Source organism: Danio rerio, chromosome 24 (assembly GCF_052040795.2).
Source record: "Danio rerio strain M-AB ecotype USA chromosome 24, GRCz13ab, whole genome shotgun sequence".
Taxonomy (NCBI): Eukaryota; Metazoa; Chordata; class Actinopteri; order Cypriniformes; family Danionidae; genus Danio; species Danio rerio.
In genome coordinates this window covers 26,442,092-26,466,672 of record NC_141044.1, presented here as the reverse complement: position 1 = coordinate 26,466,672, position 24,581 = coordinate 26,442,092, and the positions used below count along the sequence as shown (strand labels likewise).

At 41.5% G+C, this 24,581-nt stretch overlaps 1 protein-coding gene across 4 annotated transcripts in view; it reads left to right on the top strand.

Annotated features, from left to right (window-relative positions):
• Positions 1–24,581, top strand: part of zfhx4 (zinc finger homeobox 4) — an 85,334-nt gene that overhangs the window by 19,322 nt on the left and 41,431 nt on the right. For all 4 annotated transcript variants that reach the window (XM_087309548.1, XM_087309549.1, XM_087309546.1 and 1 more), the window contains 3 exons: positions 3,623–6,219; positions 7,246–7,748; positions 22,654–22,885. In XM_087309548.1, the coding sequence (XP_087165674.1) occupies positions 3,669–6,219; positions 7,246–7,748; positions 22,654–22,885 (3,286 nt within the window). In that variant the 5' untranslated portion in view covers positions 3,623–3,668. The remainder of the gene's footprint in view (positions 1–3,622; positions 6,220–7,245; positions 7,749–22,653; positions 22,886–24,581) is intronic.

Here is a 24,581-nt window from a genome sequence, read left to right as displayed (position 1 = left end):
CCAGAGAAGCTCTTGATGTTTGGATAATACCACTTTGATGGATTTTTCATCAGTTCTTTCTGCATGGCAACAAATAAACAAGTATAATTAGACTTGTGAAGGTCCATTCATGGCTTTGTTAGGATTAGATATATGTGCAGTTTGCATGCTGTGACTCTCCTTTGTCTTTCCCTAACTCACTATGACATTTTGATAGAGGATTTGGTGTTGAGAAAAGCCCCAGCAGAGGCTGGGGTGACCTTTCCTAAATCGGATATAATTCTGAGGCATTTTACCTATTTTCCTGTTATTTCTTTCACACTCATATTGCAGTTCCACTTCAGTAACGCGTGACACATGTGCATGCTAACGTTTAACGTTTGTCTGTCTCCAAAAAAAAAAGAGAGAGAGAGAGACGTCCTGAAAAACTATTTAGGGTAGAAAGGGTGAGTGAAATCCTTTTCCTTAGAGGGGCGGGTGGGTTAGATCAGGGGGGAGTCTTAGCACTCGGGTAAACCTAGCATTCCTATTCCATTATTCCCATCTCTTGATCAGATCACATTCTTTTTAATCACTTCACAGGCAGCGTCTCCACAGAGCACTGAGAGGGAAGCTGAGACAGTCTTAATTAAAAAACAGAGGTAGAAACACTGTTTGCCATCTTTTTTCTTCTAATGGGAACGGGAGCCATTTCCATGCAGTGAGATCTGTCCTCATTGTTTTGAGAGAGCGCTCTTTCGGTTCCAAGAAAAAGAGCTTAGTATTTGTTTTTTTCGCTTTTTCTTCTTTTTGTAGCCTTCGCTTTTTAGTCGAATAGAAAGATGGTAAGACAAGAGAAAGAAAAGCTGTTTCACAGTTACGTTACAACACGTTGGAGGAATTGTAGAACAGTGTATAGAAAAGGTGTTAACAGAGGAAGAAAACAGTCAAAAAGAACATAGAGCACCTTTTAATAGAAAGTACGCACTTAAGACTAGTTTTAAAGTCTTTTTGGGTGGTAAAAAAACGTTAACTATTGACATTGTCTTTTCTGTTGGTTTGAAGAATGCATGTGATTCTTTTAATGCCATTTTTGTCAGATCATCAGGCATCTTGAGGATGTCTGGATAATACGCTCTGACTTGTGTAGCAAACAGTAGTTTTTTTTTGGGATCAGAAATTGATAGGTGCACACTTAAGTTACAAGGATGATTGTCAATGAAACATTGTATGATGCAAAATATCAATATGAAAGCCAGGGGGGCTCTCATCATCCCCGGATACTTGCCTTGTATCAAAACAAGCGTAGCTCTGAGCTGTTTAGCTCTTTTGTGCCTTACTTTATAATTCATAGCCATGTAATGATTCACATGCATAGCCAAAAATGTAGAGACACAGGCAAATCCAGAGGAGGCATCTCTCTCAACACTTCAAGTGTCAAGGAATGCATAATTCATCTCAAACTGCCTGTTTTATGTCCGGATCTGCATTAAGCGATACAGATCCAAAGGAAAGCAACAAACACACATGGTTACACACAACATCCCTGCATAAATTCTACTTCTCTGCCCCCTGAAAGAAAGGAAAAAGAAAAGCTTGTTGTATAATTACAGCCTCCATATTGCACTTGATACCTTTTAAAGTCTGAATTCAAACAGAAACAAATCACAGGCAGCCGCTGACAAGGTAGACACATGAGGGAGAGTGTGTGTTTTGTGAAGGTTGCTTGTTTTATGATGTGCAGTGGGTTTTGTGTTAACGTCGCTGGAATGTTGTGTGCGGCTCACACACTCACCCAGCGCCCACAGGCCCTGGAGGCACAGCTGCTGGCTCTGTGATCTTACACCGAGAGATGCAGAAATTATCACAGGAGAACACTGTAATCTAGCCCCCGCTTCCCTGCCAAACGTGTGTTTTTGGAGATGTACATTCCTCTTGGCTTGCATAAATGACCCCCCCCTCCACAACTATGCCACTGCACACATACACAGACACACTTTTCCCCTCTATTTGTGTGCAGCTAATTCTAATTGGTGCTAATTTAGCACTAATTGCTGCACAGTTTTGCTCTCAGGGCATTTGGGAGCAATCAGGTCTTTTTCACAGCAGTGCATTGTGCAGATCACCCCCACCATTTTGTTTATTATCCAAATTATAATTAAAATAAAATATAATATTTTACGTTTTTTACTTGTTATAGCTTATATACATTTTTATTTCTGTGTGTGATTCCTTCTGTTAGCTGAATTATTGAAGCGGTAAAATATTATAATTGCTATATTATTTATATTAATATACCAAGCATATTAAGCCAAGACACATTTAAATTAATCCCAAAATTGCTTTGTACCAGAATAGGTATCACAAAAAAATGAATTGAACATAGCTTGGTAGGGAAGGCATGGCTGTAATTGTTGTTTAATTTTTTATATCATCTTTCACCCTTATTTACATTTGGGCAAAAAAGTGCTTTTCCAAATTGCATCGTGTTCAATAAGCTATTATCAGATTTCCTATATTCTTGAGAATAATTAGAAAATAAAGCCTGGCATGGCAGACAGGGCTGCTGTTTTAAAATTCAGAGTCTGTCTTCAATGTATTTCATTTTAATTGAAAGCACAGCAGATGCAAGCCTGTCATTGTTGGCCTTCTCCACAAATCTCTACCTCTTTTGCAGACATAGATATCACCCTGAAATTTGGAGCAGCTGGGTTTCTCTTTACACTCTGGGCCTTATTCTCTGTGGTTGGGCATGGTAGGCACATACATTTTAGAACCAACTCTATTCTGCATCCAAACTTATGTGCCGAGTCTCAGTCTTTTGCATTGCCAGCCTTGAGAATAAATTGTCTGTGGTCTTAGAAAAAAATATGACTGAAGGGTTTTCATCAGTAAGGTGCGCGTATGATTTGTGAAAGCCAGGAGAGCCCCTGATTGAGGCAGTGACGGTTGGGAGATGGGCAGCCATCCAGGATAGATAACATCGCAATGGTATTTCAAATTGTGTGCTTGGGTTTTTGTGAGCTGCCAAGGATGAAAAATGAAAAACAAAAAAAGTGAAAAGAAATTGCGAGATGGCTCTCCTGGGGTGACTGGACTGGATGTGCTAAATATTAATTTGAGGTTGGGGTGATTGTCAGAGAGGCCAAAGCGTAGGTTAGAATTTGGATGGCTGCTTAATCAGGGCCTGTTAGATACCTGCTGGGGGATCACTCATAGGGAAGATTTGGAGTAAGCAGATTTACTGAATAACATAGAGATACTGCCAATCTCTGCCAAAATGATCATGATTTGAATGTGGTGGTCCTTCCCCCTTTACTTTGCTTATTGTAATTATGTTGCAGTTATAAAGGGGCTCACAGAAGCTTTTGTGTGGCAGTGGACTGGTGGACTCTGGTTATTGAGAAAGTCTAATACTCAAACTTCTTTTAACAATCAAAACCTCTTGTTAACCTCAGCTAAAATCAGTGCTTGTCTGCGCATTGAAAAACATCAAGCAGCTTCTATTTTCCATAACTGCTGCTCATTTCTGAGCTAATTCATGAGTAATTGCCACACAAGAATTCTCTCTAAAACATCAAGGACAGTACTTGCTGAATATCAGGTCCGCCATCATTATACACGTTCTAATGTCTTTTCTCTCTTGTTTTTTTTATTTATGCAGGTCCCTGACAGGCTGGATGAAATGAGATCCCCATGTAGCGATTACCATGGAAACTTGTGACTCCCCTTCTCTCTTAAGGCAGGAAAATGGGCAGCAGATATCAAAGCTACGTGAGACGACACATCTTGATAATGAGGTGCCAGAGAAAGTCCCTGGGATGGAGCCTGACAAGGAAAACAGCCCTGCGGATGACAACCTGAGGACGGAGGAGAGCCTTCGAGAGATCGCATCGGGATTGAGTGCAGAGAATGCGATAGGCACGGCCACTAAAGAGATCCCCTGCAACGAATGTGCCACTTCCTTCTCGAGTTTACAAAAATACATGGAGCACCACTGCCCGAATGCTCGCCTTCCTCTTCTGAAGGACGAGAACGAAAGCGAGGTCAGTGACCTTGAGGACAGCGATGTAGAGAACCTGACAGGAGAGATAGTTTACCAGCCAGATGGCTCAGCTTTTATTCTTGAGGACTCCAAAGAAGGTGGTCAGAATGCCCAGTCAGGGGTCAAAAGCCTCTTCTCCCCAGCACTGTTTTCAAACTCCCAAACTGCTGCAGGGGACAAGACTGAGCAGTCGGCCACAGCCCCCATGTCCTTTTATCCACAAGTGATCAATACCTTTCACATCGCTTCATCCCTCGGGAAACCATTTACGGCCGATCAGGCTTTCCCAAATACCTCAGCATTAGCAGGAGAAGGTCCTGTGTTGCACAGTTTCCGTGTCTACGATCTCCGACACAAGAGTGATAAAGACTATCTTACCATTGATGGTGCAGCCAAAAACTCCTGTGTGTCCAAAGATGTTCCAAACAATGTGGACTTGTCTAAATTTGATGGTTGCATTAGTGATGGGAAAAGGAAACCTATTCTGATGTGTTTCTTGTGCAAGTTGTCTTTTGGTTATAGTAGGTCATTTGTAACCCATGCTGTGCATGATCATCGGATGACCCTCAATGAGCAGGAGCAAAAGCTCCTTAGTAATAAATATGTCTCTGCCATCATACAGGGCATTGGTAAAGACAAAGAACCTCTTATAAGCTTTCTGGAACCAAAAAAAAACAATTCTATGTTACCACACTTTTCTACTGCAAACTTCATGGGCCCTGATCCAGGCATTCGCAGCCTGTGGAACACCTTTCACATGGAAAACGGTGATTCCCTACAGGCTGGTTTTGCCTTTCTGAAAGGTAGTGCCAGTTTGGCATCTTCTGCAGACCAGTCGCCCAGAAGTGCCCAGATGCCAAAGGCTGAACTGAACCTCGGGGTCATGGCCACTTCGGCTCTCAAGTCCCCCGTCAGCTCTGTGTCTCTCCAGCGCTCGTCACCAGGGGCTGGGTACAGGGATCAGGAGAGCAACTGTGAACGGCAAAAGGACCTTAGCACTTTGCATGCAAATGGTGAGCTCCCCATCAAAAGCGAGCCTAGAGATGTTGCCGACGCTGAGGAGGAAGACATGTATTCAAATGAGCTTGATGACGATGGTGTTTGTGAACTTGGGGATAGTACCAGTAGCAAAGATTTCCCTCTCTTAAACCAAAGCATTTCTCCTTTATCGTCCAGTGTGCTAAAATTTACTGAAAGGGGTACTACTTCCTCTGTGACTGTTGCCAATGACTTTGAGAAGACAAAGCATGCTGCTGCCAACTTGGACTACAGCAATGACTCTACTAGTGGAGGCAGCAAAGACAGCTGCGACTCCATCAGTGGCAGGGGTGGCAGTCCGCCATCTCTTCCTCTTGACCTGATGCGACGAGATGATGAAAGCCTAGGCCCTCTGCACCAGCATGCTGCCACTCCCAGCACCCCTGGCACCCCTGGCCCAGGAGAAGGCTCTCCTGGAAGTGGAATTGAATGCCCAAAGTGTGACACTGTCTTAGGTTCTTCACGGTCACTTGGTGGTCACATGACCATGATGCACTCACGGAACTCCTGCAAGACGCTGAAATGTCCCAAATGCAATTGGCATTACAAGTACCAACAGACCCTGGATGCTCACATGAAGGAGAAGCACCCAGAGTCTGGAGGCTCTTGTGTCTATTGCCGCACAGGCCAGCCTCACCCAAGACTAGCCAGGGGCGAAAGCTACACCTGCGGCTACAAACCTTTCCGCTGCGAGGTGTGCAACTACTCAACAACTACCAAAGGCAACCTTAGCATACACATGCAGTCGGACAAGCACCTCAACAATGTGCAGACATTGCAGAACGGAGGAACTGAAGCCATCTATAACCACACCACTCCTGTGACGAACACAAGTCTGACCGGATGTGGCACTCCCTCACCCTCCAAGCCCAAACAGAAACCCACGTGGCGATGTGAGGTCTGTGATTATGAGACCAATGTGGCACGCAACTTGCGCATTCACATGACAAGTGAGAAACACATGCACAATATGATGTTGCTTCAGCAGAACATGAAGCAAATCCAGCACAACCTCCATTTGGGTTTGGCGCCTGCTGAGGCAGAACTCTACCAGTACTACCTGGCCCAGAACATTGGCCTCACCGGGATGAAACTGGAGAACCCTTCAGACCCACAGATGATGATCAACCCCTTCCAGCTTGACCCTAGCACTGCAGCAGCGCTGACTCCTGGTCATGGTGAGTAGTTTTCCCTTGGACATGCTTGTCACTCACTTTCTTTTGTTCTCTCTCTCTCCTTCACTGACTCTGGTCTTTTTACTCCTGTCATTATTGAATCCTACTCCCGACCTGTTCTGTGATTTGTGATGCTGTGTGAGAACCTGTTTCCCTATTTTCTTTAGATTTGTTCTTCGCTCCACCCAGAAAAACCTCTTCTTAACACTTACTGCAGAGAGCACATTGCCAGCACACACTAGCTGCAGCAGTTTTATTCTTTCACTTTGTCGATCAAGACCAAGCATCTTTCTGTTTCTGAAAGCCAATAGCCTTGTGCATTAATTTAAAGAATTTTACCTCCATAATTAGTATAGACTGACATGCAAGCATTAGTCTGTCGATAAATATTGTTTCAACAGAAAAACAAAATCCTCTTTCATCCAGCAACTCAGAAATTTTCTCTTTGACAAAATGCAATATTAGTACCTTGTCTTGCTCTTGTGTAATTATTAACTTTCAAAGCTTTTTACCAGAGGGTTGAGAGTATAGAAAATGATCTAGTTTTCTTCTAAAAGTGTAGAGATCAAAGGACTAAATTACAATTAGATGTAAGATGATCTGTTTCTTATTATTTGAATTTTTAGAACTAGTATTGAGGCAGGCTTATTTTATATTGATCAGTTTCATGTCTTAAAAGAGGGGAAAAAACATGCCTGAGTACAAACTCTGGAATGCCTAGTAGGAGTAATTAAAGCTATCTGATGAGGGAGTTTAGAACTTGAAAGGGATGATTGTAATTGATCCTGATTCAATCCTATTATAGCTTTTTATAGTTAAGGCTTTATAAAAGCCATACTCCTTACTGGGGCTTTATTTTATCAAATCCTTTTGTTTGGGTGCCCTACACCACTCTCTCAGCTCTTTTTAAATTTCATTTAATAAAAAAAAAACCTTTTCTCTATTTCTCCTCCCTGTGACTGTGCCCCACCTTCTCTCCCTCTCCCTCTCATTCCCTCTCTCTCTCTGTCTCTCTCTCTCTCCCCGCAGTAAATAATGAGTTGCCTGCGGAGCTGCGTCTTGCGAGTGGTCAGCTAATGGGTGATGACCTGTCCGTCCTCTCTGCTGGGGAGCTGTCACCTTGCATCAACGACCCGCTGCTGAAACTCTTCCAGTGCGCAGTGTGCAACAAATTCAGCTCTGACAGCCTGGAGGCCCTCAGCGGGCACGTGGCCACGGAGCGATCGCTTCCGGAAGAGGAGTGGAGGGCCGTGATGGGAGACGTCTACCAGTGCAAGCTGTGCAACTACAACACGCAGCTCAAGGCCAATTTCCAGCTTCACTGCAAGACCGACAAACACATGCAGAAGTATCAGCTGGTGGCTCACATCAAGGAAGGTGGCAAAGCCAACCAGTGGCGTCTCAAGTGCATTGCCATCGGCAATCCTGTGCACCTGAAGTGCAACGCCTGCGACTACTACAGCAACAGTGTGGAGAAGCTGAGACTGCATGCGACCAACCAGAGGCACGAAGCAGCGCTAAAGGTCTACAAGGTCAGTAATGCTTTACTCTGTGTTGAACTGTGTCATGACCCACTGTCCTAGTTCTGTATGTTCTCAGTGTCACTTAAGTTAATATTTACCTGTATTGCATTATATGTATGCTGTCACTGTATTTGACAGCGTTGAGTCGGACAGATAATTCAGTGGTCATGGTCAAGAGAACACAAATAGTGGGCGTTTCATTTCTAGCACCTTTAGTGTGTGTGTGTATGTGGTTTTTTAAAATAATGTCTGATGATTAGTCCAGCTGAAAAATTGATTAGGCCATCCATGCTCACCCCTTTCCCAGTTTCCTCTGCTCTCTTTCCTGTAAAGACAGGTATATGCCAGTCAGCCTGTTTACATGATGCCTTTCAAAAATCAAACCTAATTGAATTTATGCTAGAAATATCAATATTTTAAACAGTTGGTTGCTGTTATAGCGCTTTGCTGAATTTGAACCTTTCAAGAAAGCTGCCCTACTAGCCAGTAAATAACAACAAATGTGAACAGCTGACAAATTTTGATCATGACCGTTTGTTTTTGTCCACCTGCATGCGTATGAAAGAAAATAAATCTTTTTTGTTTTTAGATTACCCCATGTTTTTTTTTTTTTTTTAAACATACAAGTCATGTTTTGATGTTGTCGACCTTCTCTTTTTGATTTGCGGGTCATATTTTACGGCATCGCTCCAGGCCTAAGGCAGATAACTGATCCACAGCAGTGGGGGTTGAACAGAGGCCACTGCAGCTTCATCCTGTTCTTAAGTGCATTTGGGTGTTGACTTACTGGACTTGTGTGATTGCCTGAAACAATAATACTAACATCCTGAAATCATAGACCAGCATCACATCCCAGACACATTAGTGGACTCCTCTGGATAAACTGTATTAACTTAATGAGGATCTATTGACCAGCATTAGTCACTTTTGACTTGTGTGTGCTCGTAAGCCGGACTCCGCTGTATATTTAGAAAAGTGATTTTAGCAGCTGACAGTGGCTGGGCTGCATATGCAATTGGGAACTTTGGAATGATAACATTAATGGGAACAATTCATTACTTTGACCGCATTGTGCATATATTCATTCAAAAAAGGGCCTTTAAAAACTTTTTTTCACTCTTGAAAATGATTTAGGTCAGAACTGAATGCTCAAAAAAGCCTTCTGAGAATAATAAATGGTACGTTTCGACTTGTAGGTCTTTTTTTTTTTATAAATAGGACTTTAAGCTGCTTCGTGTTATTAATATATTCAGACAGTGTTAGAAACACAGAGCAAGTAACTAAACAACAAAGAGCAAATCCTCCAATGGGTGAAGTCAGCATGAGGCAAATACATGGCTAAAAGAATCGCATGTGGTATTTGGAGGCCTGGCATTAAAGACACAGTCCATGGGAATGTTTTGAAATCCTTAGCAGTTTAGAAAGGGGTGGGGGGTCAGGGGGCTTGGCTAATTCTCTAAGCAAATAAAAAGGCTCCATGGCAACAGAGAGCATTTCAGATCACGTCGAAAGACAAATAGATTGGAGATTAGAGAAAGAGAAAGGCCTGGCTTAGCTATGATCTTAGTACGTCTCACAGTAGATTTGTTTCTTCACGTGCACGTGTGGTCGGGTCACTGCCTGATTATTGACATGATTGTTTGTGTTAATTCTGAAAGGTTTAATTACAGTTTACCTGAATTTTCAGGAGCATCTTTGACACCTGCATTCTTATCTAGAACAATAGATGTCCATGGAGAATATGTAGGTTTAAAATGGTCCTTACAGTTGTAGTTCTCCTTTAGAAATGTGAAAGATCTAGCCAAACAGAGACTGTGTGTGGATTTTATGTTTTTGTTAAAAGTTTAAGTACTTGTTGAGGTTTAAACTAAAAGGCATTAGCACTCAAATGGACTCCCACCCATTTGAGTTTTATTGGCTCACAGTGTCAGAGCAGGTGATGGGGCTGAATTTTGATGGAGAAAAATGGGTGTCCATTTGACACAGAGGGGGTGAGGGGGTTCGCTCTGGCTCTCTCATCTCCTTGCGCCCCCACCTTTACTCAGGGAGAGGGAAATCTGTTCTACAGATGGGGCTACTAATGCTTTTGGCAGGAACCAGGCCGTTTCTATCATGTATATTTGGTAGTAAATGTTGGGAAAAAGAAAAAGAGGTTTCTTTATTTGACCAGAAAAACACCTCGGCTTTTATGTTTAAAGGTGAAAGGGTAGCGCACTAAAGAACAAAGTATTGATGACCTTTCCATATGGGCCCCTAAACACAAGGTATCTTTATGGCCCAAAATGATTGAGGATACAAACAAAAAGCATATTCAGTATTTTTATTGAAGCTTTGCACCTCCGACATTTTTGTAGAGGGGAGTTCAGTTTTTCCAGACATTAAAAAACAACTTAAATTACATTAGCAGTGCTTTTTTTTCTCTTTTTCTGTGCAAGGCTACAGCTTCTCATAGGTGGTTTTAAAGCTCCCAAGCCCACACCTTAGACAGCCTTGGATTTTCTTCAATATTACGAAGTCGTTTTGCTATTAAAATAAATACAATGCACATTCTTAACCTCTTAGTGTTTGGCTTTAGCTTACAATAATGATTTATTGCCATTATACAATTATCGTTAATAAGCACTCAAATAAACCCAGATGTAGTCGAGTGTAAATCTGTCAAGGCCATTCAAAAGCGGTGTAACGCTTGATTAAGGAACGGTGAGAAATGTGTGTTTCTCCAAAGACTTGATTTGCGCTGGGCATTTGGGTCATTTATAGCCAAGAATGTTCATGGTCAATGTGTTGGAAGCCAGAGGAAAGGCAGATACAACCCGCACCTGTTCACCAGGTGGTCCTCGCTGTGCTCTTCTCTTCTATCTTCCACTCCATCTCCCTTTTTCCCTCCCCCACTGTTTGTCTATTCCTTTCTCTCTCTGTACTTCCTCTCTCTGGAGGCTTGTGTGCAGCACACACAAGGATGTCCAGTGTGTATCCCCTAGTTGAGCGTCAGGAGCTATGAACTGCTTAATTACAGCAGGCAACCCCCTTCCAGAGCATCCGTCATCAGTCAAGCAGAATTTTCTGTTTGTATGAAATCCAAGGCTCCATTTCCATATTTGAATTTTCCTCCTCCTGTCTTTTTTTCCCCTTCCTTGTCTCGTTTTAAGCCACAGGGGCCGTGGCACACATAATGCACCTCTTTCTGGAGGAGGCAGACGAGGAGATGGAGCTGCAGCCACTGGCTTTCCATGGCCTTGTCCCCAGGGAGAGGCAGATAGCCCATCTCATTATCCATGATACGGGTGGCAACATCATTGGTCAGGGCAGGGAAATGAGAGGGGAAATTAAAAGAGGGGAGCATAGAAGAGAGGGAGGAGAATAGAATTTCAGATTTATCAAAATCCCCTTTTTATAAATATTTTTTTCCTTCTCATCCCACCTTTTTTCCTTTCTCTCTTTTACTCTGTCTTTCTAAACCAAGATGGCTGCCGGTTGATGGGCACATTATATTACAGCACATTCATTACTGAAGGTCAGCCTCACTCCTCCTCATTTGAAAATCAAATGCCCCATATATATGCAGCTCAAATTATTGTCTGTCATTTCTCCGATCTGATGCTAAAATGGACAGGAGATTGAGTTGAGGGTATTTGCATAAAAAGCCATTGTGCTATTGAGGAATGAGGAGGGTCTATTTCGCATACCCCCTCATATAGCATCAATATCATCGTTGGTGCTGTTGCTCAGCACACATGGTGCTTTATTTTGGGGCTTTTTTTTCAAATTTAAAAAATAAACAGGCTGGTTTCCAATGAGTGTCTCTAATATAGAGCACCATTCTCATGTTATTTCACACCTGTATTTTGTTCTGTCTCATTCTGCAGAACACATGATATTTCTGAGAATGTGTCAACTGTTTTTGTACAATTTTATTAAAGTAATTGGGTTCAAATTAATCTGTAGATTGCAGAATATTCTTTCCTTTTTTACCAAAGGAGGGCCAAAAAGGTAGAAATGACACAAGTATAGGTGTAAAAACAAATACAAATTGTATCAGCAATTTTTGCCATCTTAAAGGCAAAGTTCAATCAAAAAAGTAGATTTACACACCCTCAGGGCAACCAATAATGTACAGTATTATTTTTCCCTAAAAAAATCACGGAGATTTGAAGGTAAAACTGTGGTCATCGGTTATTCAGCTACTAGCACTTATAAAGTCCAACGACATACAGTATACAACCAAAATAAAACCATCATGTGTTATTTGATTATGTACTGAAGCATTATGCAGCAAAATGCTCAATCTTTAGAAGATTATTTTCAACAAATGTGCAGATATGCTATCTGCAAAAATATAGCATCTACCCTTTATGAAGCATCCAAACCTAGGAGGAGATAAGAGAGAATGGCCAAAAGAGAAAAGCATTGCTCAGCCTCAGCTGTTTGTCAATAAAAGCCAGTCTGCCACTGTACCAGAGGGCTTTGCACAGGTCCAAACGACCTTATGTGAGCCCTCGCTTTACTTTCCGAACGCAAACAAAACCACAGGCGTACAAACGCGTCCGTTTATCCACTTACTCTCTGCAGGCATAAAAGTATGTCAGCACTCTCTCAGCCTCTCGCTATGACCCGACAGCGGGGCCAGATTATTCAGACGCTCTCGTCTTTCACCTGCACGCGGATTACAATGGGAATCTTTCAGGGGAGGGCGCAAGGGGGAGGGGGTATAATTAAAGCATACAGACAGACGAGTGTGGGTGCAAACACAAAGCCCAGGCTTCAGCTAGGCCCTGCTGTCATTAATCCTCATAGATATTAATAGGTATTTCTCCCATCATGCCCTCCCCGCTTGCAAGCAGATGGTCAACTCCACACCGGCCCCACAGGACTAACGTTTGCTGATGGACAACTTAAAGCATCGTGTTAAAGTGTGGCACCCCTTCTCGTTTTGGGTCTTTCCTGCTTTGCTGTTTTCTTTCCTTTCCATTTTGAGAGATGAGTGCGGGGGAATCAAATGAGGATGCTCTGATATTAATAACCAGATGTGATCTTCCTGTTGGCCCTGGGTCAGAGAGGCCGAGCAGGTCAGCCCATTTGTCTCTGTGCAGGCACTGTGAAGGCTATTGAGGCTGACAGGTATGGGAACCATAGCAAGACTTACCGAGCCCTGAAGGGAGCGTGGCACTCCTAGGAACAAAGAGTGGCAGGAGTTTGTCATTTTTACCCCTTTTCTTTCTTTTACTCATTTTTTTCCCCTTTTTCCTTCTTTTTTTGCTCCCCCCCTCCACCCGTCCATTTCTCATGGCATTTGAGCCCAGCTTAACAAAGGATGACTCACAGTTCTCTGATAAGGCCAGCCGTGGAAGGACTTGAATTGCAATAATATGATATTCTTGGTGAAATAGCTGGCTGAAGGTAATTAGCTTTGTTTTAACTCTCCAGACACAGACAGAGAGCAAACATATGACTTTGTCTGGAAAGCATTATTGGACAATAAATGTATGCCTGAACATCACACATTCCCCTGAGGTCTCCCCTGTAACTCAGCAGAGCTTTTTTCTTGCAGCGCTAACCTTTATTTTTCCAGTTATTCTATTTAAGTAGCTACATGCAGGCCGAATGTTTAAAAAAAAAAGGAAAAAAGAATTGCTCTGAAGATTATTAGGTCGGTCAACAATTAACGGCAAAGAGAGAGTTTGCAGAAAAGATTGGAATTAAGATCAATATTGACGTGTGTCGTTTAATAAGAGCCACGGCCCAGAACGGATGCCCGAGTGAAGACAGAGCAGCAGTCATGGGTGGCAGTTTTTGCTCACATTAACAGACCTGAATGCAAGAAAGCATTCCTCAAGTAATTGATTTTAAACATTAGGTGCTCACTGAATAGATAAGTAGAGTGTGATATTCGATTACAGAGCAAAGAACTCATTTAACCTCCTGTTCTTTCCTGGCCAGGATTTCCAACACAATACGATTTACCTCCCCTTAGGTTCAGCAGGATTAGACTGCTACTAGTAATCCTTAATGCTTTGAAATAGATCTGATAGAAGTCCCACTCACTTGTTTGGGATTACACTCATGATTTTTTTTCCACATTTAGTTAAATTAACCCATCGAATTAGAATTTGTCTACCTGTTAAAAGCACCTCTGTGAGATCCAGTTGGTGTTTTTCTGATGCACTGTACTCTCCTTGGTTTCCCCTTAATATCATGCTTTAATGGTTCACCTAAAGGTGCAGTGTGTTTGAAAAGAAGCCCGTCTCCTTTTTGTAATTTTCCGAGAACAAAGGCAAACATTTCAGTAATCTTCAAAGTGGCCAGTGGTATGTCGAGTGGACCGTGGAATGCAAGCAATGGCTAGGGCTTTTCAGTGCAAAAACAATGGCTTTCCTTTTATGGGTAGTAACTGCATAAACTGTGGTTGAAGCATTAGCTGTATCAGTTGCATCTACTTACAATACCGCAGTTTGAATTGATGTGTTTATGTGCATTAGAGCATTTCTATTTGCCTGTATGTATTTAAAGTTCTTAATATATCCCTGCCGGCTCTTGATGTGTGGGTTAGTGGGTGGGTAAGGTGTTATTTACTCAGACTCTTTTGATACAGCACAGGTTAAAAGCGTTCACCCCTACAGGCTCGACTCCTGAAGATCTTCGTAGGCAATATGCAAAGCGTTCGACTAAGAAGGGCTCCCATTGAGGAGTGAGAGCAGCAAAGCAAGAGGCAGGGCTCTTTAAACAAGCTCCTCTCCATGATCCCTGTGCTCTCTTCCTCCCTCCCTCTTTCCCTCCTCCTATAATAGGATGCAAATCAGGGACCCTCCTCTATGTTGTTGTGGAAGGGGAGAAGGCAGATGGAACATGAAAGGGTTTAATGTTTAAAAGTATGAATAGGGAAAACACGCAGCAGTGAGCCGGGGCTCATTCCGCTCTTATCAGATACACGAGGTGGGAGATTGTCTCATCTTTGCATGGGCCAGTTTTAAAGGAAAGATTTCAGCCCATAGAGCATGCATCATAATTAGTGCGAATGCTACAGGCTAGCGCACTGTACCGGCCGAGGGTCACACGCATGGATCATCCTTTCCGGTGCATCCCACCTGAGACTATGAGCTCATAACTCTTTGTTTGCATTAAAAACATATGCTAAGATGTGTGGGGAGGGGGGATTTTCTAGAAAACTGCACATTATTATATCAAACCATATAATTATTTATTATTTATACTGTATAGGTAGTATTTGAAATTAAGCAAAGCAGCACACCCAAATTCAACTTAAAACAATCAAGTTTGCGATGTTACATTTTATTAAACTCATGTGTTATTAATATGTAATGATTAAAATGATTTCTTAAAATCAAAGTTATTGTTTTTATATTGTTGTTGTTAAAGCTGCTGATTGTAAGTTTTTGACTCTTCTAAAGTAAGTAAAGGTTTATAAAGCATAAAAAATACCATAATATGTTTGCAGATATTTAAGGAACATGCCAAGTGAACATTCTTGTTTATCTGAAAATCAATGCTAAAGTCAGATATTCTGCTTTGAAAATGTGTGTGACATGCTGAAACGCTGTCTTTGTTTTGGTTCTTTTATCCCACCCAATGCCACTTCAGCCAATTATATTTCAGCACCCTGGGTTGCTTGGTGGAAAGCATTCAGAAAGGCTCTTAAAGCATGTGCCCGTGACCAAAATGCAACCTCCGATGGACAGTAGCAGACTCCAAAATGAGACGCAGATTCAGAGTTCCACATGAGGTGGTTATTAATTAGCAAATAATATAAATATTATGAACATAAACGTTTGGTGATCAGATTACATTGTAACCGTGTGTCCTAATAAGACTCTACGTGACGAGATTTGCAGTGATAAGCAATTTGGCTGTTTGCACCAGACAAAATATGACAGAAATTTAAATACAGCCATCAGAAACACAGAATACTGCATTGCACTCCAGCGAAATTGTCAGGTTTATAGTTTAATTAATACATAATAAACCTCTTTAACATTATTAAATGTACATGCTGAATCAATGATATAGTATATGTTGGTTTGCATTATTTCATAGTTCTAAAGTTCAATTTCAAACTGTTTATTTTATTTTGAACTTTTGAAATTTAATTTTATTCTGAATCTGCTGCTGATTTCAGTAGTTTGGCAGTAAATGTGATGTAAAACGGCATTCAAACTCCCATTGTTAGCATTTAACACTGATTAAAGCACATGAGGTTTACCTGAGGTGATTATTGTCATAGTTTATCCTGTTCACCTGTGAGAAATAGAAGCCGTTTCTAGTATATCAATTTGAGTTGTTGGTTAGGCAAATACTAGATAATATCTCAAATATTTTTTATCATGTACTGTTGCTTTTAGTTGGAACATGGTTTAAATCAGCCTTAAGGCTGGAAACTAGCTCCTGATAACGTCATTAATCTGGCAACCTGCGCTCACATTTGTTTTGATCCCAGAATACAATACCTAATTCAACCACTGAGTATCAAACTTACAAACTGCACCTTTAATATTGTTAGAACCAATTTTATGATATTTTTGCATATAATTAAAAAATCATTTTTATATAGAGCTTCACATATTTCTCCTCTGTTTGTTCTCTACATTGCTATTTTGAAGCTTGGAAAGTTTTATGACTTATTTGTCATCTTTTATTTAGTTATTATTATTTTCCAGAATTATGTTTTTCTTTATTTGATGGAAAAGCTTTGCACACCCTGTTGAGAAGCCAGATTTTAGACTTGCCGCCGTGCTCAATTTCTTAAGTTTTTTTTAGTGATAGTGTGGTTTGAAAATGATGGTTGAGCCTCTGGTCTTTTTCACCTTCTGATGGAGACAGAAGAAGCTTTTAAGGGTAATGGTAAGGTCAGTGCATTTAATGGGAGAGAAGTGTCCAGGCGACAGATTTTAAATCACCATAATATAAATACACCTCCATTTTCATAGGGAGTTTGCTTTCTTTTAAAGCAATTTGAGGAGCAGACGAACACTCATGCTTGTCTTAGCGGTGGGAAGGATTAGAGGAGTAAAGATTAAAGACCAGTTCTTAATCTTTCATATCAACTACAGAGGTGAAAGGTGATTTGGAAATGGAAATTTCTGATGCTCCTGCTTCGTGTATAAGTCCAGTGATTCTATTATATAGACAAGAGATTCATTCATCTGGTTAGCAATCAGTAACAGCAGGATGTCATCACCTGGCTTTGCATTTTTGCCAATTATAAATGTTTAATCCTGTATACATAGACCTGGCATTGTGTTGAAATGTTTGATTATGACTATTATTCTGCATTAAACAGTTAAACAGTGCACAGGGTTTCATAACATTTTATATTTATGATTGTAAAAATGTTATCTAGACAGGCAGCTTCTTCGATTTTGAAACACAACCTCTGTGTTTTTGGTTGTAATGTGATATTTAGATAAGTAAAGTTGTTGACTTTAAAATATGATCATTATGACTTAAGAATTATTCTTCACCCACACTGTTCATCTGCAAATTTGGTTGTATAGACTCAGACAGTCCAGTGGGCTGGATGCAGGAACCCTGTAGTGTTTTAAAGTTTTCATTCATTTATTTCTGTCCCAGAAACATTGTTGCAGTCCTAATGATATATGCCAGATCAACAACATTAGCACAGCAGGAAAATATTTCTTTCCACGCTTCCTTCTTCTTCTGTTTACAATTCGTCGTGAAACGCATGAAGCCATGGCATGATTGGTTCCCAAAGCCCACTGTGCTGTTTGCTTTAATATTGAGTTGACAGGAATTGGCGCTTACAGCGATCAATGAAATATTAGGTCGCGGATCAATCCACATATTAAAATGCTGGTAAAACACACACGCAGACTTTGACAAGATTGATATGAATGTAAATGTACAAGAGAGGAAAAACAATATTTTCAAAGAAACTAACAGAAGTTCTTTTAAGACTTTCTGCCAGCCGGCTGTCGATTAGTAGATTTATGTGTTTTTGGTGGATTTCTGTTTGGAACATGCTTGGCTGGCTAATATTTACATGAACTGTTCCAAACTCGCAGAACGCATCGACATATTGAGGGCCTGATTGTTAGCTGAGGTATTCACAATACAGTATATCTCCACAGAACCAGTGTCCTTGAGAAAATGGGGCGTATGTCACCCTAGACTGGTCCGATTGCCATTATGGTAAATGAAAGACTGCGGATGGACGCTGCTGCCGAAGTTGTGGGTTTTAGTCATTTTGGAGGGACCCTGGGGTGTGTCCCGCTCTCTTTACTGCATTTCCACAAGCCACCTCAGACGAGAGTGTGCTGCTGAAAGACACATTGTGCTAATTCACTTATTTAACTTGGCATACATTTGCAAGGATGATTATTATTATTATATGACCTAAGCAGCTAACCATACAGCCATGCGCTGGCGGAATGTCCTAAGCCATAATTACATATGATGAACCAGACGGATTCGGAGGAAAAAAATAAATAGGGGAGGTAATTTGGGGCTCTTTGATGCATTCCTTGGGATTTGTTGAGGTAGGGGAGAAGGAAAGTAGAAACGAGATGGTTTTTCGCTCTTGTTTTGTGCCGGTAGCAGAAAAGACAGTGGCCTTGTGCGCAATCTCTGAATGGAATGTAGGGGGCATACCTCTCGCACAAGAATTTCACTCAGGTTGCCAACTCCTGCGGTACCCATGATATAACATTACATTTATGTCTCCGGGCTCAATAGCGGTTACTGGTAACATGTGTTTGGACGGTGTCAGCATTGATGGAATCGTATACCTGGCTGGCCTCCAAGTAAGGCTGGAATGTGTTTAAAATGCTCTGAGGAACAAAACAAGCTTTTGTTTATTTTCTTTTTTTTCATTCTTGGGGTCCCCAGAGTTAGACCGGAAACCGGTGCCTCTTCGAAAGCGTACAAACAAGAATTATAAAAGTGGAGTGCTGATAGGATTTATTTAAAAAAATGCTTAAGACCATGATTATTTTATGCATGTTTTCTTTTTGTTGTTTTTTTCCCCCACTAATGATCAGGGCAAAAAAGTTTGAATGGCCTAATTTGTTTTCGTTTACGAACAACATCTTTTTAACCCGTCATTTTTTTTCTCTTTCATTGTCTGAAGGAGTCTTGTCATCCTAGCAGAACGTAGTGAATAAACATCCAGTCTCAAACAGCCCTTATCCTTATTCTGAATGCCACTAATGAGTCTGTTTTGTCACTGCAGGCAGTACAAATGAAACCAGTCTCCTACTGCCAACAGCAGACGGGCAGAGTGGAAGGCAACGAGAGGTGTTTTGTAATCATTGAAGTCAGTATAAATAAATAAGTCTCATCAGGTTAGGGGAAAAACAGGCTCCTTGGGAATTGGGGTCTAGTTTGACAGGTGATGGGGAGTCCCTGGTGCTTTGATTTGCATTGTTTTGGCATCACGGTACGACGGCGTCTTTGCTTTAGAGTCGCCCAGCTCATGCCTGATTAGGTCCTGAGAGTCTAGAGAGAGCGGGAGGTGGGTGTTCCTCCTCAGACCTCCGTGCCCAGGGTCCTGTATGACTGGATGTGCTCTTTGCCATGTGAAGGGGCACCCAGGGATGACAAGTTAGCTAAAATGATTGGACCCCATGGGGTTTTTGAGTCTTGGTTGTTTGCCAAATGCTAATCTAGAACAATTACCCATCAAAGACAAGAGCGCTGCGCTATATTGTCATAGATAGCCTCTTCGCCACCCACAACAACAGCACTTGGAGCAGTTTCAAAAAAAATTCTAAGCGCTTGACAGAACCACTGTGCGATTTATCCTCCAGCTTTCTGCTAAACCAAGTCGAGGTGAGAGAAAGCGTAGTCTTATTCTTCTTTTCTTTATTTATTTTAGTAATAAATAGGGCTTCTTTTCTTTGCTAGCAGCATCCTGACTTTTCGGTGGGCAGAATCTGCTATGGGATGCCACAAACATTTTGAACTTTGCAGGTAGTATATAACTGCTTTGTGAGTCTGGCAGTACTAAAAATGGTAAGCTTAAACCTCATAAATCAGAAACCCCAGGCTCAAGTCTCTGAACAGCTTGCACTGGTGCCACAGGGGTCTATAAAAGAAGGAAGAAAAATACTCAATTTCAATATAGGTCTTGAGCAAACAAAGCAGGAATGCTGATAGTGAATAAATTAATATTTTCTAGAGTTACGCACATCTCTGCTTGCATTGTGTTTTATAATATGACCATAAAAATGGATACTGTTCAGAATAATTTAAGATATGCGGTCAGCCTCGTTCACATGCTACACAAATCTATTTCTATTAGCATGAAAATATTAGTAATGGAGGTTGCTAAAAGGGGCTACAACTCAGGATAAGATGCATATAAGTGCAATATGAGAATATGAATGCGACAATAGCTAGCCAATAGCCCTTGAGCAAATGCTTGTTTATTAGTGATAGTTATTCATCCTAATGAGGTTTAGTCATCATGCAGGGAAAACAAATTACATTGCTGTTTTTCCCAGAAACCATTTTGAGTCTAGATGGAACGTCATGTATTTTGTTTTGGCAAATGCATGACTACCTAAGATGAATTAATGATGCAGAGGTTTCACACACAGAGATTCTAAGAAAAATCAAAAAAGCTTGAGCATGTTCTCTTTTAAGTTTACACACTAAACACTTATGTGTATTAGTCGTCCAAGAGTGGCAGGACCCTTCCAGTGCTTTAAATGTCAATTCAGCCGGGTTCGAGTCTGTTTACAGCAAGGCAGTTCATACAAGTAGCCTTGCATGTCTTTGAAGGGCTTCCCTTTGGAAAGAAACAAAGATAGCTGTAATTAATGACCCTGAATCTGTGCCAAAAAGGTTTTCCTCTGACAACTTCAACTTAATTAAAGCTTAAGACGTTTCAATGGCCACAGTGAGCCCCTTATGGTGCAGACTCGTGAGAAAATTCTGCAGAGTTTATGAAAGAAAAGATGTGTGTTACCACTGGTGCCATGACTCTAATCCCTGACAGTCCAAGAATCTGTTTTGTCAAAAGGGTTTTCTATTTAGCCGGCTCACACCTGCAGGCACGCCGGTACTTCCTAGAGGCTCGGAGAGCTCTGGTTTTGTGTTTTAGCGGAAGATCAGATAATGGAGGCCTCACTCGGCCTTTTGTTTTTGCGCATTGTTCATTAGTCTGCGAGTACTGTAGGCACACTTGATATGCTTGGCTTGCCTGGGGAATGGGGAGGGAGGAGGGAATGTTTGTTGGATTGGGAGGCTTTGTATGTGTCTTAGGTGCAGGGGAGGCCAGCTATGGCCTTGCATGGTGCACTGCTGCACAATTTTAATGCAAAACTTTAGCCCAAATTAAAGTGCATAATTGTCAGGCAGGGCTGAATGCAGGAGCCTTGCTGTTTGAAACACATTAGAGATGAATAGAACAATACGCAAAGCTGGACAGTTCGGATTTCGCCTACAAAGCACTGTTTTAAATACTTTTGCTCTCCTTCTGTGTCTAGCCTCCGCTTGGAGTCTCTTGTCAGAATTAACAAGCTTAGGAAGCCCCACCATCTCTCTCTCTCTCTCTCTCTCTCTCTGTGTGTGTGTATGTGTGTGTGCTTGTCCCTAAAAAGACCAATCCAGTTTGGGTTTTGTTAGCTGCAGAGGAGGAAAGAGCCTGTTCACCTTATTCGTACCAGTTGACCTACTGCAAGCCAGAACGCCAAGAGAAATAAAGCGGTTAGGTGCATTTTAATAGCTGTAAATAGTGGAGGTATTAGCATGAGAAAGTAGCCAGGATTTCCTCTTAAGCTTTCAGAAAAGTGTAACACACTTGTGTGTGTGCACACATTAGAGCTGGATTAGTGTTTGTGTATATATAAGTAAATATATTTCTGTAGTTTATGTAAATTCTTGATATATATTGTCACTTATTTAGTTTTCCATAGCTATCAATATAAGTTATTTTTGTATTTTAAAGCATGTATAAAGTAACATCTGTAAATGTTTATGATGAGGCAGACAAATAGTTTTGACTTTAATTAAGACACAATTCATGAATAAATTTAACTTACAATTTTATTTTGCTACTTTTGTGTAAAAAAAAAATGAATCAGCTTTCATAGCATCAGCAACATGGTAGCAATAAAACTGTAAGATTCACACACATACAGTGTGTGTATGGGCCTGAGTAACAGGGGTCTTTGTGTCAGTGAAGAAGAGAGAGAGGCCACGTAGGGGTTTAGCTTCCACTTTCGTTCACTAATGCGCCACAGGCCTTCATATGCCCCTCTATATACACAAACACACACACACACACAAAGCAGCATGTGAATATTTAGACTATATAAACCTGAACACGTGTGCGTCAGTACATGTTTAAACTGTTTCACAGTCCTCCGTAGGCCTTTATGAGCAGGATGGAAGCTGAGGTGCCCCTCTCCTACCGCACAAAGCCACAGACCTGTGGTAGTTTTATAGCCAGGGTCTGGTAGATTTGTTTTCTTATCTTTATCACTGCAAAGATAGTAAACTACCCCCTCCAGAACCCATCTTCTTTCATCCTCTTATCCCTTTCTAAAGTTGCAGAGTCCAGACTTAAAGTTAAGCTGGACTTTTTGTCGCGGTAAATTACTCGTATGTCCTGGATTATGCGATGCCAGGCGGAGACACGTTGGCTCGCTCTCCCTCGTCTGTCTTTCCTCATCGGGCAGCCCCTCTAAAGCACTCGGCTTTGACAATCTCTCTTTGTTATCAGTATTTATGTTTGGGACAAAGCTGGAAGGAATGCATTTCATGTCGGGAGATTATTACGGGGGAAAGGAAGTATCTGTTTCATGTAGGTGCTGTCTCAGCCCGTGAAACAAACGATGGCTGTAATTTCATGTGAAGCGTATAGCCCCTAATGACTTTTTCCCCTTCTCTCTCTCTCTCTCTCTCCCTCTCTCTGCTCGCACCTCCTCCCCTCCTGCAGCACTTGCAAAAACAAGAGAGTGCGTGTAACTCGGAATCCTGCTACTACTACTGCGCGCTGTGCGACTACTCCAGCCGAGCCAAACTGAACCTGCTGCAGCACCTCCGGTCAGTCAAGCACCAGCAGAGCGAAGGTCTCCGCAAGCTGCAGCTGCATCAGCAGGGCCTTCCTCCAGATGAAGACAACCTTGCTGATATTTTCCTCGTCAAGGACTGCCCTCCGAACGAATCAGGTGAGTGCACTATTCAGCCCACTCTTGTAACGCATACCTCCTTCCTCAAACCCAACTCTGGAGCACCTCTCCTCCCGATGTTAAACATAAATCCCTAAAACGAACACATTTCTCCCATTACTGACCGTCTTTTTATATCAGTACCAGGGCCTGTTTGCAGTGACATCTTTAGCAGGCACGCAGAAGGTTATGAAACTCTACCTTGGGAGGATCTCACAGTGCAATTTTTCCCCATGGAGTGAGCTTTAATTTCCTTTCTCATGACCAAATCAATTTGGCTTTCATTTAAAAGTTTTGAAGCTGCCAGAAGCTAATAAGTGTAAAACATTCAGAGACACACACACACACACACACACACACAAAGAAAAGATTAATAGTTTTATTTGAGAGGAACCTGTAATCCAAAATTGAAGAGCTGGTCAGGGTCCATTATATAATAATGCCCATGCTAATGCAGCATGTTCAAATGAACGCTTAACTTGTTTTTGCTTTGCCTGACCTGGCCGAGGGAAACACATTTTCAATGGCATTCCAAAGCTGAATTAATCTCTGTTCCCCAAAGTGTCCTGTTTATATATGATCTCCAGAACCAGATGGGATTAAACGGAGAAACATATGTGAAACTCCAGCTCCAAAACTACCCATATTGGAAATAAACAAATCTGTTTTACATTTGGCATTAATTATATCTGGATCAAAGGTGCTGCAGAGTCTGGGTGCACCAAATGACCTGTTGGATAAATTATTATTTTGCTTTCAGAAAGACAGGCTACCTTTGTCTAAACATGCATGTGTACACGCACACACAGTCTCACTTTTCTAACCTCCTGTCTTTGCACAAGAATATAGTGTATTACCATGCTTTAAGTACATTATCCCAGAGAGTGCATTATTTTTGGAGAGTTGCTGGTAAACACCATATCATGTGTTTTTCTTTACAGCGTATTCAAAGATATTCCTCAGCCAATCCATTCTGGTGTTTCTAGCTATAGCTCATGGCTTTTATATTTACCCTAGTCCTTCAGAATGGCGCTAATGTGTATAAACTAGCAGACTCATTCAGAATTTATGCTTGCTGTTTAATGACCATACTTTTCTTCACTTGTACGAATGTCAGAACGAGCAGATGAGGTGGGCGGACTCCAGACAGAGTACATTAGGGGAAAAATAAACCCGTTGTCATTGCTTTTTGGTGCTCTAGGTGGACTGCAGAACTGCCAATGTTTTTATTATACACAACTATGCTTGGATCAGTTGAAGAGTAACTAGCTTTAATAGGTCTGAGCCTTGAGCACAACACATTTAGAGTTGGGGGTGCTGTTGAACATTTTTACAACAGTAGGAGAGAGATTATTCAGGTAGTTCAACCCCATAATCTTAATGTTTAAAGTACTTTCAGACAGGTCCAACTGTAGTAAGGATAAGGAAATGGATTACTGGCAAAAGATGAATCACAGCTTATTTTTGTTAATCGTTCCACCTGGTACGTGAAAGCTGTAAATAAAGCGGGGAAGTTTATTTATAAACTTAATTTTGAGAGAATCCCGTGCTCAAATGGGTTTTCCCCCGGTTCCCTGGTTTCCTCCCACCGTCCAAAAACTTGTAACTTAAAGGTGCAGTAGGTGATCTGCCAAAAAGCTAACCGCTTAGCATATTATCTTTGGACGGCAGGGAGGGACTGTGATTCAAAGCCACA